The 15,517-nt window shown below is 37.2% G+C and overlaps 1 protein-coding gene across 2 annotated transcripts in view; it reads right to left on the bottom strand.

The window, feature by feature from the left end:
- Positions 1 to 15,517, bottom strand: part of ADAMTS19 (ADAM metallopeptidase with thrombospondin type 1 motif 19) — a 252,521-nt gene that overhangs the window by 18,261 nt on the left and 218,743 nt on the right. For both annotated transcript variants that reach the window (XM_070465074.1, XM_070465073.1), the window contains 2 exons: positions 10,661 to 10,865; positions 7,529 to 7,681 (listed from right to left, as the gene is read on the bottom strand). In XM_070465074.1, the coding sequence (XP_070321175.1) occupies positions 7,529 to 7,681; positions 10,661 to 10,865 (358 nt within the window). The remainder of the gene's footprint in view (positions 1 to 7,528; positions 7,682 to 10,660; positions 10,866 to 15,517) is intronic.

Below are 15,517 nucleotides of genomic sequence, written 5' to 3' on the forward strand. Positions count from 1 at the left end.
ATATGTGCTTCATTCTTTTTAAGCTAATATATTTCTGCTATGTTTAATTATACCAGCCAAATGCATTTGACTACATTGAATAATTGGGAATATTTTGGAAACTCAATTTTTAAAAATATATCTGGGGCAATAGACAAGACTGAGATCTTAAAAATAAAAATGATAACAATGCAAAAATGTCCCATTCTCTGACAGTGCAAAGAAACAGAGACAAAATAATTTGATAGCCAACAGTTCAGGGATTTGGGGCATGGTTTAGAAGATGGCTATCTTTTTCAGATAGAAAGGTAAGTACCAAGTTGGGTAAATGCTTGGTGGATGTATCTAAACAAAATAATAAAGGAGAAGCATCTTATATGTCACTGAGGAATTTCTTCAGTATGAACAGCTTACTCAGAGATAAGTGCATTTTTTAAAGTAAATTTTCCTATAATGTAAAATATCTCTTCTTTAGGATATTGTGGGATAGGTTTTCTCAATGTCTGTATGCTTAAAATTAAGCCCATAGTCTTTGATTTCTTTAATTCACTGACTGAGTTAACAATTATAGAACTCAGGATCATAGATTCAGAGGCATTCCTGGTGGCTCAACTGGTGAAGAGCTGCTTGCCAACGCAGGAGACACAAGAGATGCAGGTTAGATCCCTGGGTCAGGAAGATCCTTGGAGGATCCTCCCTTGGAGGAGGGCATGGCAATCCACTCTAGCATTCTTGCCTGGAAAATTCCATGGACAGAGGGGCCTGGAAGGCTACCGTCCATGGGTCACACAGAGTCGGACGTGACTGAGTACATGCGCACAGATGATAGATTCATATTTGTTAATTGTGCAGCTGCTCAAACTTTCCTATCTTATGAGATTATCTATAAGCATAAAAATGATAAGCAATTATCTTCTCCAAATATCAACAGACTTGTAGATATAATTAGAAAATAATACTAAATAGAAATGCTAGTCCATCTCAAGAACAGTTTTCTGGATTACAGACTATTTCAGTTTGGTTTCAATCTACAAATTTTCTCAAGGTAGAAAAAATATTTACAAAGCTAGATTTTGAAATTTAATCTATTGTAAGCTTTTCTAAAGTGTTTTATACTAAATAACAAACTAGCTACATACTCTGTAAAAGTGATTCTTGGTAAAAAAGAAGAAAAGAAAAGTGAAATACCAGAGTCTCTCTTAGGGCTTCCCTGATAGCTCAGCTGGTAAAGAATCTGCCTGCAATGCAGGAGACTCTGGTTCAATTTCTGGGTCAGGAAGTTCCCCTGGAGAAGGGATAGGCTACCCACTCCAATATTCTGGCCCAGAGAATTCCATGAATGCTATAGTCCATGGAGTTGCAAAGACTCGGAACCGACTGAGTGACTTTCACTTCACATAGTCTCTCTCTGAGATTTGCCATGTACAGAAGAATGCTAAAGGATCTGAAAATTCTTTGAGCATAGATTATTTGATTCTTTAACGACAGTATTTCTCTCACATGGAGACCACTTCCCAATGAATGAGTTTCCCATGGAACATAATTCTGGAAATGTAAGAATTCATAAATTAATATGAATTCAGTCTTATAAAATGATAATATTCAGGTCTTTGGTAAATAATAATTTTACTGATCAATCTACTTAACAATATATTTTCTCCATCTAGCAGTTCTCATTTTATTAATTCCTTTTATTCTCTAGTTTCAGAACATACTTAACATTTCTATTTTTACATTCTAGTAGGATATTTAATTTATTTACTGTTACTGCTAATAATTTCTTTAAATTTGAAAGGGAAATCCTTTTAACAAGTGATTGAGCTTACTTCTACTAACCTGTAACAACCCACTTAGTTTAGCTGTATTAAAACCAGTGATCTATACATACATTCATTTGAATTCTGGAACATTCTGTAAGTTGATTGAGTTGGGGTGGGGTATATGAAGCACTGCATCAGTCCACCTATGTAGGAATCCATAGTCAAAATATTCTATCCTAGCCACTGGGTAACAAGAACTCCTTATTCTTCAATTTTTGGATCTGGGTTTTCTTTCTTTTATGGGGGGGTTCCTTCTCTTTTAATGTAGTAACACTAGGCTGTAGAGACACATGATTAAAAATGTGGTATCATCTAGTAATTTGTTTTAGGATATTCTTGATTGCTCTGATCAAGTTTTAAGTTTCTTTCATTGATTCCTAAGTTTCCTTCAGTGAAATGTCCTATGTAATTATTCATAATTTCCCACAAATGGCGGTAAGTCACAATTACCACTGTCAATGTTAATTTGAGTGACAAGCTTCTATGTAGAAAGCTGAAGGCAAATCAGCAGGCCAAGAACCTATGAGATGTGGGAACAGGCAATCCATCTCTCTAAGAGTCCACTGTAACAAACAGCAAGAAATAAAAGAATGTTTTTCCAGGGACATGTGAAATGGTGCAAACCACCAAGCCACTTATTTATGCTGACTGCTGACCAATCTGGATAAAGTGCCTGTTATGAATTGCTTTCACTTAATAATTATGCAGTATGAGACTACTTTATATACATCTTGATTACCCAAAGAGCATTACTTAGAGTACTGGCAAGATTTACATGATAATTTAAGTTTCTTTTTGAACTTCTTTTAAAAAATTAGATAGGTAATGACACAGGAAATGGCACACTTATCTTCCCATAGTTATTACCGAGTCCTAGGACAATATAATACACCAGGTGGATTTTAATGGTATTTGAAGCATATGTATTAAGAAAATTATTCTGCCTAAAAATAATCCAGATATATTCAAGTCTTTCACAGTTATAGAAATAAATTATCAAATAATCAATATGATTTGAGTTTTAGTTACAACATTTTTCAGAGAAAATGTAAAAAATCATCATAAAATGCCATTTTGAGACTGCTTTAGAAAATCTTTACTATGAGAATGATCTCAAAATAAGTAGAATTCCTATTAATGTAAATGTTATTTTCTAAAGTATTTATTTATTTGGTTGCTCCAGGTCTTAATTGTGGCATGTGGAATCTTTAGTTGTAGCAAACGGGATCTAGTTCCCTGACCAGGAATCAAACCCAGGTGCCCCTTCACTGGGGGTGTGGAGTCTTAGCCACTAGACCACCAGGGAAGTTCCAACATAAATGTTATTTTTATAGTTAGAAAGCAGGTATTAGTTTGATGTAATTCCCCTATTCATTAGAAAAAATGACCTTCGTTTTTAGATTCTTCTTCTATTCAAATGAATATACTGAATACAACTGTGGTTTCCTTTTGCAGTTAAGTTAAAAATAACTCACCATACTACAAGCTTAAATATTTATTACTTCTAAACAAAGCTATACCATATTACCTATATAATAAATCAATCAGAATGATTTCTTGTGCTTCCACTGCATTATTTTCAATTATATAATTACAAAAGACACAATCTCTTACCCAAAAATCTATTAATCATGTCATAATTTGGAATGTGGCCAAATCTAGTCACTTTCTGGAATTTTAAAGGGCTATATTAAGTTTAAATTGTACAGTATGTATGGAATCCCAGAATAAACCACAATTATGTGCAGTTCCAAGGTGTTTTGTTTGGTCTTTAAAGTTCACTTGAATAAGTATAAACCATTTCTTAATACTGCACAGAAAAATTTACTCTATAAAAGCTTGATGAAGGACCAAACTCTGTATAGAAAGTAAATAAAATAATACTCTTTTATTTGCTCCTCTATTGGCCTCCAATAATGAAAATAAGAAGTTTCAGAATTTTAAGTAAAGGCAGAAAGACCAAATTCAGCCAGAAAATATAGCATTTCATTAAGCATAAGAGACTACATTATTTTTTTCAAGTCAGTGTTCTATGCTTAGGACAGTTTATATGAGTAAATACAGATTTATAATGCTAGGAAACAGATGGGTCATGTTTTGCTTTCCCAGGAAAGACCCTAAGGCCGAATATATATCAGAATGTGGCATATGATTATTTCAACAGTTAACTCAAGCCAGAGCAAAGCAACCAGATTGTTTTTGCCTTATTTTTGCCAACTTTCTAGTCTCAATGAAATAAACATTAGCAATGTTTAATAAAGGCCGTATTACATCTACTTAGAAATCAGAGCTAACAATTACATAGCAAAGGAAATTTTTCTTTGGGTATATCTGGATCTATATTGTTTTCCTCCCAGCAGAGCAACTTCTCCCACTGTGTATACAAAATCATAAAATCATCAATGCTAGAAATTATACAGGCTGATACAAATGCTGTGAACACAGTTTGAGGCATAAGCCATATTCTTAGTAACCTTCCATTTAGCCCATATTACCTTGGCTCAACAGTGGTCAGCGGCTTTTAGACAGTGGAAAAATCTGAGAACATATACATATTTTACTGAATTGCTAATGATTCATCAATATTATTGAGGGAGAAGCAGGATTTCAGAGCTTAGACCTTACGGAGAGTCCACTGAATAAACCTGATTAAAGGCAACCCAGGGTTTAATTTTAAGCCCATTTAGATTTATCAAGTGTTTAAAAATATTAGTAGAATTTGAATGAAACTGACAGATTAACTGACTTCAGAAAAGAACAGAAATTGACCCATAATTGCATACATCTTGTTGTTATTCCGATTCCAGGAACACAGCTGATAAGAATAAGAGATCTATGTGTTTCCTCTGTCCATGAATGCTTTAATCACCAAAACTTAATAATCAGAGCACCATTCTTTTTTTTTTTTTGTAATTATTTTGGGATGGTCTTCATTTGAACATGAAAGTGATACATTAAGGGTAAAACAAGAGGGGAGTAATCAATAAAGCTCGCATGGAGCCACTGGCTTTAATTTGTGCATGCTGTTTGAAACTGTTGAGACTAAAAAAAAAAGAAAGCAAACAGCTTCAAAGGAAAGAACAGATATAAAAAGAATAGAAAATACAGTATAACTGGATCTTCTACATAAGCAAACAAACTGCAACAAATAAAGGTTAAAAGTCACTGAGCAAAAATGAATGTTTATTAGATCTATCCTTTACTTTCTTTACTCAAAAAGGCTATTCCAGCTAGGAAGCAATGGAGTAACATAACAAAGATGAATTTAAACTAATTCAATACAAGCCTATTGAAAACTGTTGTTTGGTTGCTAAGTTATGTCTGACTCTTTTGCCACCTCACGGACTGTCGCATGCCAGGCTCCTCTGTCTGTGGGATTCTTCCGGCTAGAATACTGGACTGGGTTGCCATTTCCTCCTCCAGGGGATCTTCCCTACCCAGGGATGGAAGCCCCATTTCCTGCAGTGGCAGGCAGGTTCTTTACCACTGAGCCACCAGGGAAGTCCTACGTACATGTAAACTGTGGCAAAATTGAAAAAAAATTTTTTTTCAGGCCTAGCACAAATCAACGTTTTCTATGATCTCCCCAGTTAATTATGATTTTGCTTAAGATTTGACCAGAGGCCACAAAACAGGCACATTTATTAATCAATTGCAATAGTATTTGTCATGTAAATAAGATTTGCTAGCCTTATTTCCATATGCAGCAATGTGGGAGTTTAGCGTTCTGGGTCACAAATGATAATATCTGGACCTTCTATTTTTTGTAAAAATAATTTTGCTTTTCGTAGCTAACTAGGGATTAACATTTATCACTTAGAATATTTCTATTAATGAAGTTGGAAGAATATTGCTCATTTATTTGAGTCTTTTTAAAACTTCTTCTCAGAGCAGAATTATTTCATTTTGGGAAAACATCTAGAATTTCGCTAGCCAAAATGAACAAATGCAAGGTTTCTACAGCTGGTAGGGAGCAATAGGTGATTGTCCTTACACTCCCGCAAGGAGTACATTCATTTCCTCAATCTAGTTTAAACTTTCAGTGTCAAATGAGGTGTTAATATAAAAATGGATTGAAAATAATGGTGTTGTCTATTTTCCTTATTTCACTCTTAAGGAATCAGACACAGAAGCAATCAATGAGGGAGTCCTAACTGTACCCCATGTTCTTCACTTGCAAGCCATGTCTTTCCCCATCACTCTATTTGTCTCTTAGAAGTGGGAACTCTAAAGCCTGAACATGAAATAAATTATTTATGGTCAATCTAGAATTCTCTTTGTCTAAAATTTGCTTACTCTGAAGAGTGAAGTTTCCTTACATGGTTCACCAACTAAAAGCTGCATGGATTGGGTTCTTTCCTAATTCTGTAGTCAGGGACTGATTTACATTGTTGACAAATGTACCTTGTAGAGTCTCAATGTTCAAAGATGTGGAAACAGTGAGAACTCATAGGCAAAGTTAATATACAAACTTTCACTGGAGAATAAAGGCATGAAAAATCATAAGAAAATAGATTTTAAATGTCATGGATTTCTTTTTGAGTAATACTAAGGAGGCTGACTAACCAAAGAAAGTTTGTACAATGTAAATATTTTTTCCAGAATATCTTTTAGGTTTATTCATGAATAGCTATCACTTGCCCCTCCATGCCATGGCAGGCACCATATTTTTTTAATTTGTACTACAACAGGGAATTTATAAGAGTAGATTTATTATGTCTATTGTAAGCCTTAGAACATTAGATTCCATGATAACAGGTTCAATATAGCAAGGCACAAGGGATCATCTGACTAAAACGTCTAAAAGTTAGTATTTGACAGCTATTTTCACTCAGATATGATCAGAAGTATATCTAAAAACATGGGGTTTATTAATACTTTTAGAGTGAATATCTGAGCTATTTTCTACAACCCATAAAGTTCTACTTAATTCATAAATTTTAAATATTACCATTAACATGAATAAACTCTGTTCACCTGCAAAGGAAATTGTGTCTACCTGATCTGACTAAAGGACTTCAAGAATTCTGTTCCTTTCAATTTCTTCTATGTATAAGCCAAAAATAATGGTGGGGAAAAGACTATCCTTTACATATTAAGATGGGAATTCTCTTTGTTTGGCTCTGTCATTATCTACCTTACTTATATTTCAAAGAAACTTATCTGGTAGTATTCTACTCACCAGACAAGTTTTATACAAAAAATATTCTGAGCAAAATCAGTATCAACAATACAAGCAGCAAAACAATAATACTATACAATATTTGTCAAGAGCTTCCTTTGTGTCAAAAATGGTGTTCATCACTTCACACATTTCTATCTTACTGATACTTATTACTTAGAACAGTTTTATAGAGTTATTATCATAGATAGAAAAACAGATTTGGACCTTAGTATTTAATACTCTTGGCTCAGTGGTAAAGAACCCACCTGCTAAGGCAGGACATGTGGGCTCTATCCCTGGGCCGGGAAGATACCCTGGAGGAGGAAATGGCAACTCACTCCATATTCTTGTCTGGAAAACCTCATGGACAGAAGAGCCGGGGGGCTATAGTCCAATAGGTCGCAAAGAGTCAGATATGACTTTGCAACTACACAAGCACGTTTGTAATACTCTACCTTACCTCTATCTTCTATGCCTCCTGTACTTCATACTATGTGGTTATAGTACTCAGGGCAATGCTGACATTATGGAAACTTAATACTGAGATGTACAGAAAGGTTCTCACCTTAGACCAGTCACCCATCCGCCACACGTAGCATTTGGAGTAGTCCTCACAGTCTTCGGCCTCCCTGGGTCGGGTGGAGAGGACACACTTCTTTCTAGGGTTAGTACACCTCACAGTCCGATGACGTACACCTTTGCCACACTTGACCGAACACTGGAAAATAACGTCAGAGACTGGATAAAGCTGATGATTAGGAGATACAGATTTGATGATCAAATTACATTAGGAACTGGTTCTTATCTCTCATACACCTATCACCTACACAAAGGCCAGAATGAAGGCGATGCCCTAGCATCAGAAGCCAGACAGTGCTTCAGGCACAGTGCTAGAAATGAATGGGTTTCAGGAACACAGGACCATTACTACAGAGAGTTCTACAACAGAGTGATTGCTTATGAAAGACAGATAAACAGTGGTCAAAGTGTAGATCGCTAACCTAATGCTGCTGCTGCTGCTAAGTCGCTTCAGTCGTGTCCGACTCTGTGCGACCCGCAGACGGCAGCCCACCAGGCTCCCCCGTCCCTGGGATTCTCCAGGCAAGAACACTGGAGTGGGTTGCCATTTCCTTCTCCAGTGCATGAAAGTGAAAAGTGAAAGTGAAGTCGCTCAGTCGTGTCCGACTCTTAGCGTTATAACTGACATCAAATTATCATATATAATTATGTGAAGGAAATTCATTTTATTTTTAGTGAAGACTTAGTTTGTATTAGCTTTAAGAAATGCTTGTAAAAAAATGACAATTTCTAAGAGGATATAAAGTTAAACAGAGAATATGCAGCAAAAACAAAAGTTTCTTTACATAATTATATACTTCTAGAAATCATCATTCTAAATGGTTGTTTGGGTTGAAAATATAATTCAGTTCAAAAAGTTCAGTTCATCTCATGAATAACTGATGCTTGATTAATGATGTGATATAACAGGTATGAGGCCTGTAGGATATAACTGACCTCCTCGTTTACATTTATGCTCCCCAGTAAGGAACACATATAAAGCTTCCCAGTCTTACAAGAGTGTGCATCACTGATTATCTGGACACAGGAACAGTCTCCAGACTGAACTGGGTACGATAGCTGAGAGGGAGGAAGGGGCGAGAGACTGAAAACTCCAATTTATATTTATATCTGGAAAAGTTCCAAAGAAAGAGCTACAGCTATACAGTTAGCAAGGATGTAGCAGCAGATTTCAGCAGTTGTTTTTCAGAAAACTGAAGCATAGAACTCATGAGATTTTAAATATAATACATTTGGCACAAATGAGTCATTGTCTCATAATTTTTGGTTTGCATTTGAATGTCTTGAGCTTTAAGGCAGACTACACGTGTGATTTGGTATTTTAATATTTACATTAAAAAAACTTTTTTTTCCAATGGGGCTTCCCTGGTGGCTCAGCAATAAAGAATCTGCCTGCAAGCAGAAGCCGCAGGAGATGAGGGTTCTACCCCTGGGTCAGAAAGATCCCCTGGAGAAGGGAATGGCAACCCACTCCAGTATTCTTGCCTAGATATTCCCATGGACAGAGGAGCCTTGCGGGCTACAGTCCATGGGGTTGCAAAGAGTAGGACATGACTGAAGTGACTTAGCACATTTTTTCCAATGGAAACTAATCCTGTTCTATAAATTCAATTTTTATATTAAATAAAAACAAGAGACATTTTTTAAATTGGTATATTACTTTGAGACATATTACTTCTTCCATCTGGTGCCAAAAATCTGTATGTTAGAATATTTCTGACCTAATCCCTCCTGAAGAGCTTGCAAAAGTGTTACACTTAAGCTGAAGGTAGTGTATTTCTGTTTCTCTGATGTTCATGTGAATCGTTTCTCCAGACCGAACTGATCCATTTTGATGTAAAATTGGTATACATCATACATGATGAAGAATCTTTTCAAAAAAATCTTTTTTTTAAATGAATGAAGCATTCATTAATCCAGCATAATTTGTTCTAATGCTCCATGTTGGCAGCCACTGCCTGTCTGGAGATTTTGTCCAGATCCCTCTGTCCCTGAGGTGTTCAGTCTGCAACCATCCTTTTCTACCATTTTCCGCCCTGCCAGGGCTTTGAGGACCTGGAAGGCTATGCTCTTAGAGTCTCTGCTGAAAAGGCTAGTAAAGCTCAGAAATAAGACAAGAGAAAGCTACACTATTTGCTAGTGTGTTTTTTTTGGTTGGGGTGGGGGGGTTGGGTTAACTGAAGAATATCCCCAAACCTCATTATCTAAGCTACTCTGTTCTCAATTTTCAAAAGAATGGCTACTTACTGCAGCTTGGCATTTTCGATTTGTCATTTTTACATCCAAACTAATATTTTGAAATCAAGCATATGAATATTTTGCCTATAGATGTGCATGCACATGTGTCTTTGCACATGTATATTCGTATACAAGTGTGAGGGTATTTGTGTGCATGCACCCACAAGCCCACCTAAAATGCTTTAGAGTGGCTAGTAAATATAAGTAATGACTGGTGTTAATCACCATGAAAAGACATGTACCATGATAACAGAAAATAAGCATACAGTTTGGCATGAGACAAAGCTGTTTGCTACACATTATAAGCTGGTGGGCACATATGCGGTGTTAGGTAGTGCTGAGGTCAAATCTTTGGTCCAGCACTTAAGTAGGACTTTGAGTAAACTAACTTCTCTGAGCCCAAGTACTATAAAATGTGAAACTTAACTTTTCTGCATTGGTGATTAAATATCAAACAGTTACTAAAGATGAGGTAAAAACAGAATCCCTGTTCACAAGAAATGACTGTTAAGTGTTAATGTCCTTTCTTATCCTTTCTCTTCTAAATGCTCAGAGATATACAATGAGTCAATGTGTGTTTTCAAATGTGCCCACTATAGAGTATACTTATGGCATAGAAATAAAAAATCTGGATTCTAAAATATACATAATATATGCTCATGATTATGTTATGATAGTCACAATATAAAGAGTAAATCTGTTTTTTCCTACTTTCAAAATTATTTGTAATGAATGTATTCCTTTTATCACCAGAAAAATCAATAAACAGTATTAAAACTGCCATGCAGAGAGATTCTGACTTTGATACAATACAAGCTTATACAGGCTAAGAGTCAGAAAGGCAGAAGGAAACAGAGAAGCATCGGGACAGAGACCATACCTCGGACCACACGCCTGCCTCCCACACGGTCATGCAGTCCTGGCCCTCGCAGCGCTGGGCGGAGGCCGGCTTCGGCCCCGCGCAGTCCCTCTCCCGGGCTCTGGTCAAGGTTCCATTGCTCAGCTGTTGGGTACAGGCTACTTGCCTGCTCTGCATCCCTTTTCCACAAGTTCGTGAACAGGGGGTCCATTCTGTCATCATCCATCTGCAAGTAAAGCAAGAGTCACTGAGAGAAACTAAAGGATATCTACTTACTGTATGTTTTGACATGGCTAGAATTAGCAGAATGCTATACATTAAGTTTATACCACTGTATTTTTTTAAAAACTAATTATTTGAGTTTTTTCCTACGACACCAAGGCTTTCTATTGCTTTAAATTCTCCATACTTCTTATCTCAGAGCCTTGCTTTTATTAGAATCTCAAAGGACTTATCAGACCCAGGCCCTGTCATCTTGCATGCTTCGCTGGCTACTGCCTGTCCTATTGCCATATTGAGGGATCTAACAAGAATAAAACTGCTAACATATATGAGTTTGTTCCTATTCTCTGCATTTCAAACCTTCACAATAACCCTACCTGTTAAGTGCTACAACTTCTGTGGCCATTTACAGAAAGGGAAACTGAGGCAAGGAGAGGTGTAGTGACTTCTCTAAGGTCACAAGGTTGTGGAGTCAGAAACTGAAATGAGACTGCAGACTACCTCACAAGGGGACACGTGCAGGTATTAGCAAATAAAAGAAGCCTGTCTTGGAGAACCCCACTTACCTGGGGGAAGCTATTACTAACGTATTATGCCCATCACCTGCAATCAGGTTTTTGTGTCTGGGGAGTACCCTCCAGGTAGAGCCAAAGTTGCTTCTTTAGGCTAGCTGATCTCTTGTTACAATGTGATCACTGGCATCGAAGTGACAGGCTACATGCAAAGTGAGCTGATTTTAGAGGTTCTCAGGAGTCCAATATTATTCTCAGATTTCACTGATTCAGCCAATTCCCATGTACTTTAATACATAGATGAAGATCCTCTTTCCAAACCACCATTATGGGCAGCGATACATCTCTATGCCACTTCCATTTCTAATGATCTGGGATCGACCCTAAGGACCACTCATTCAAACACCTCCCCAAATTTATTTCAGGAAGGAACCAAGGCCTATGACAGAAAAGGGATTCATAAAATTTGGTATCTGCATGATTCCTGTCAAAAAAAAAAAAAAAAAAAGCTCTCTGGGCCTTTCAGATTATTTGATAACCTTATAAGGGAATTTTGGACTTCCCGGGTGGCGCTAGTGGGAATGAACACACCTGCCAGTGCAGGAGACATTAGAGATGCGGGTTCAGTCCCTGGGTCGGGGAGATCCCCTAGAAGAGGGCATGGTAACCCACTTCAGTGTTCTTGCCTGGAGAATCCCATGGACAGAGGAGACTAGTGGGCTACAGTCCATAAGTTCACGAAGAGTGAGGCATGACTGAAGCGACTTAGCACACATGCAGGCAGGGGGATTTAAATCCCTTACTAAATGATCTACATACCACTACAGCCCAGCGCAGGGCAGTCAGAAGCCATGACATCATGCTGGGTTCCTTACTATCCATATTCAGGAAACAATACTTAGCAGCTGCTAAGTTTCCATGTTTCTCATTTGTTAGTGTTTATTATTATAGTGTCTGACATACAAAAGGCATTCAGCATGCAGTATGTTCTATATATATATATATCAGAGTGTATTTATAAAAATTTATTCTTATATTTCTCTATGTTTATCTTTCACTTGTTTAGAACATAAACCATATGCTCAACTGGCTTCTAGACCTTCCTATTTCACCTCATGGAACTTATTTATGAAGTATCCACAGCCTAGATCCTTAACATTCAGGTCCAAGACCCTTCCTCCTAGAGTACTTTCGCCACCTATCCCACAAGGACTCTGCTATCCTCTGCCCTCTGTCACCTGGCTTGTGGCAATGCTCCAAAGTTTGAGAAGTCACATGCTCATGCCACCTAGTTTTTGCATCTGTATAATGGCTCAATCCTAAATGAGTCTATGCTCCTATTTCTGAAAAAGAAGAAAACATCACAATAACATCTGCACTCCAATATTGCCTCTAAGAAAGTTTCTGTCTGCTCGTCTACCAAGTATGATGCAGACCTACCAGTTGCTATGGAGTCCCCTAGTGGATTTTTCCTAAAGTGAATATTTATCTTCCAAGTTTGTTTCAGTTTCTGCTTCATCTTTCCCCACAAGAATACCTAGGCTATAAGAACAATATAAACCCATCTATATGTCTTGCCCCTAAACTAGGGAACCAACCATGGAACTATGGAAGACAGTACTGAAAAGGAAAGTATTTACAATTTCATGAAATCTCAAATTTTTAAAATAAAATAAAATTTAGAGATCCATAGTGCAATGATAAAAAGTCACATTTTTTCATTCCTTAGAAAACTTCTGAAAAATAAGAACAAAAATATGTAACATATTGTAGTGAAGGAAAACATTTTGTATCTTAGAATTCATCTAATTTGGAATTATCTCATTTTCTTATCTGCAAGAGTACTGCTTACAAAGCTAGTGCATCAATATATTTTATATATGGTACACAAGGTTACATCAGCCTATTTGGTGACTTTTTCAATAAATGTCAATAGTAATTAGAATGTTTCTCACCACAGTGGGGGAAAAAAAGCAAGAGGAATGAAAGTTGTGCTATGGCAATAAGTCTTGGCAAGTTTTCCTGTGATGACTCCTCGTAATTGCCGCGTCCATTTCTTGTTTTTCAATATTTTGGTTAACCTCACTGACATTGCTTCCTGGTGGTTTAAAATACACCACCTCCTTTTCCAAGGGAAAGTAGACAATAATCTCTAACAAAAAGAGATTCCAGTCTCCAGCTGAAAAAATTTTTCACTCAGAAATGTACCGGCCTTTTAAAACTATTCATTTTACCAAGTTATTATTCGAGGCATTTTCCCCTAAGATAGCTGAGGTCAGTGAATGAACAATAACTGGCATGTACTGTACTCTCCGATTCTTCACAGACCCAGTATGGAAGTGACAAAATGCTCTAGAGTCCTCAAATCCAGCCCATTCAATGTTCCTGACAGACCAGAAAAAACCACTGCTCTTTGACCCAGATGGCAAAGCTACATAGTATATAAAAGAAATGCTGTTTTGAAACATTTTAATAAATTATTTAACACAAGGTAATTTAGCATTTGATGTCTATTAAAAGGGATAAAAATGAAAAAGATAATTCTTAAGAATAGTAATAATAACAACAAAAAATCCCAGTTCTTTAGCTGACAAGGCAAAAGTTAAAAATTCAGCTTCTGTATCTATGTGCTTAGCAATGAATGAAAAAAGAACCAAGGACCTGACTCTAACCAACAATATTTCCCTAGGTCACCCTTTCTGTTGATTAGTACCCTGCCTTACAAAAACACTTAATTGGTTCACCCCCAGAGTTAGGATTAAAAGAATATAGTCTGGCTGGAGCAAAGGAACTGTTAAACATGACTGAAATTACTTTAGTATACTTTTTTCTTTTGGATATTCTTTTACATATTAATCTTCTATTCTCTAGGGGCATATTTTTCCCTGTCAGGGAGGAGGGTAGGACTGTTAGAGCATGAATGCAAAGGAAAGAAACAGTAGTAATCAGCTTCTGATACCGTAAATATACTGAGTCTACAGAAAAGCAAGTCTTGAAATTTCAGCTTTGTAGAGGAAGACAAGATTATCCAAATTCTTTTAAGCTCTCATTAACATAGCATGAGGCAGATATGGAGAGTTTTGCAATAAGCCAGAAACAGAGGGAACTCGGATACATCTGATGGGGGAAGGTGGAGGGGAAAAGAGAAACCAGAAGAACGGAACATTAGCCTGTGTGACACTAATTCCCAGAGAGATTACTGAAGACAGAAAAAGCCTAAATATAGTTAATTGGCAGCTCTCCTGCTCCTTCTCCTTTAGCTCCCCATACGTTGTGGTGGTAGGTCACGAGGAAGATTATCTTAGACAGCGTCCCAAAGCTACGAGTTCTCTGAATATCCGAGTTGCAGGATGTATAACATTCACTGTGACTCCACTGCAGAAACTGCTGGGACAGATCAATCGTTTGACTCCATAAGAATTCATGAATGCACCGTAACTCACTGAGCTTCAACAAATCTCTGAGTGTCAGGACAGAATAAAAGTCTCTGTCTCCAGATTCTAGAGAAATCAACCCAGCCTCAGACTCTTTTTGTCACTCTGTCCTTCAAAGCTGTGAGGATGAATGACACTGGAGACCCACTCAAGCCCGACATCAATTTTTACATGGGACCACAGTGATTTTTCAGGAGCCCTGTGCCAGAAACCATTCTGCACAGACTCATGGCAAGCATGCTCCAAAACCATGCTTAGGTTCCATTCACCCATCTCTGCTGGTTACTAAGGGGTATCCTTCCTTCTACATCACTTTAAGCTGCTCAGCATGGCTGTTCTATCCCCTACTTATGGGTTTCTTGCCTGCTTTGTTGCTTATTACTCACTGAGAAAGTCACAGGGGACCAAAGCAACCAATTTTCTAATAACTAGGACCCAGGTCAGGAATCCGGTGATTGGAGATCAAGAATCAAATAGCTTGTCTCTGGGGCAAAGAAGTGAGAACCTAACCTTGGGGGCCAAAAGGACTAAATGCCCTCACTGTTGTGTCAGGGACTGGGTCCTGGTCAGCCCCACTTTAGTTCATATCATCACTGGCAGGTCCTAACATACCATTTTGGAGAATTTAGGAATTGAGTAGCTGAATTCAGCCAAATAACTAGATTTCTGAAGAGGTGATCAACAGGTTACCAAATAATTTTAATTACTCC

Source organism: Odocoileus virginianus, chromosome 3 (genome assembly GCF_023699985.2).
Source record: "Odocoileus virginianus isolate 20LAN1187 ecotype Illinois chromosome 3, Ovbor_1.2, whole genome shotgun sequence".
In the NCBI taxonomy this organism is placed as follows: domain Eukaryota; kingdom Metazoa; phylum Chordata; class Mammalia; order Artiodactyla; family Cervidae; genus Odocoileus; species Odocoileus virginianus.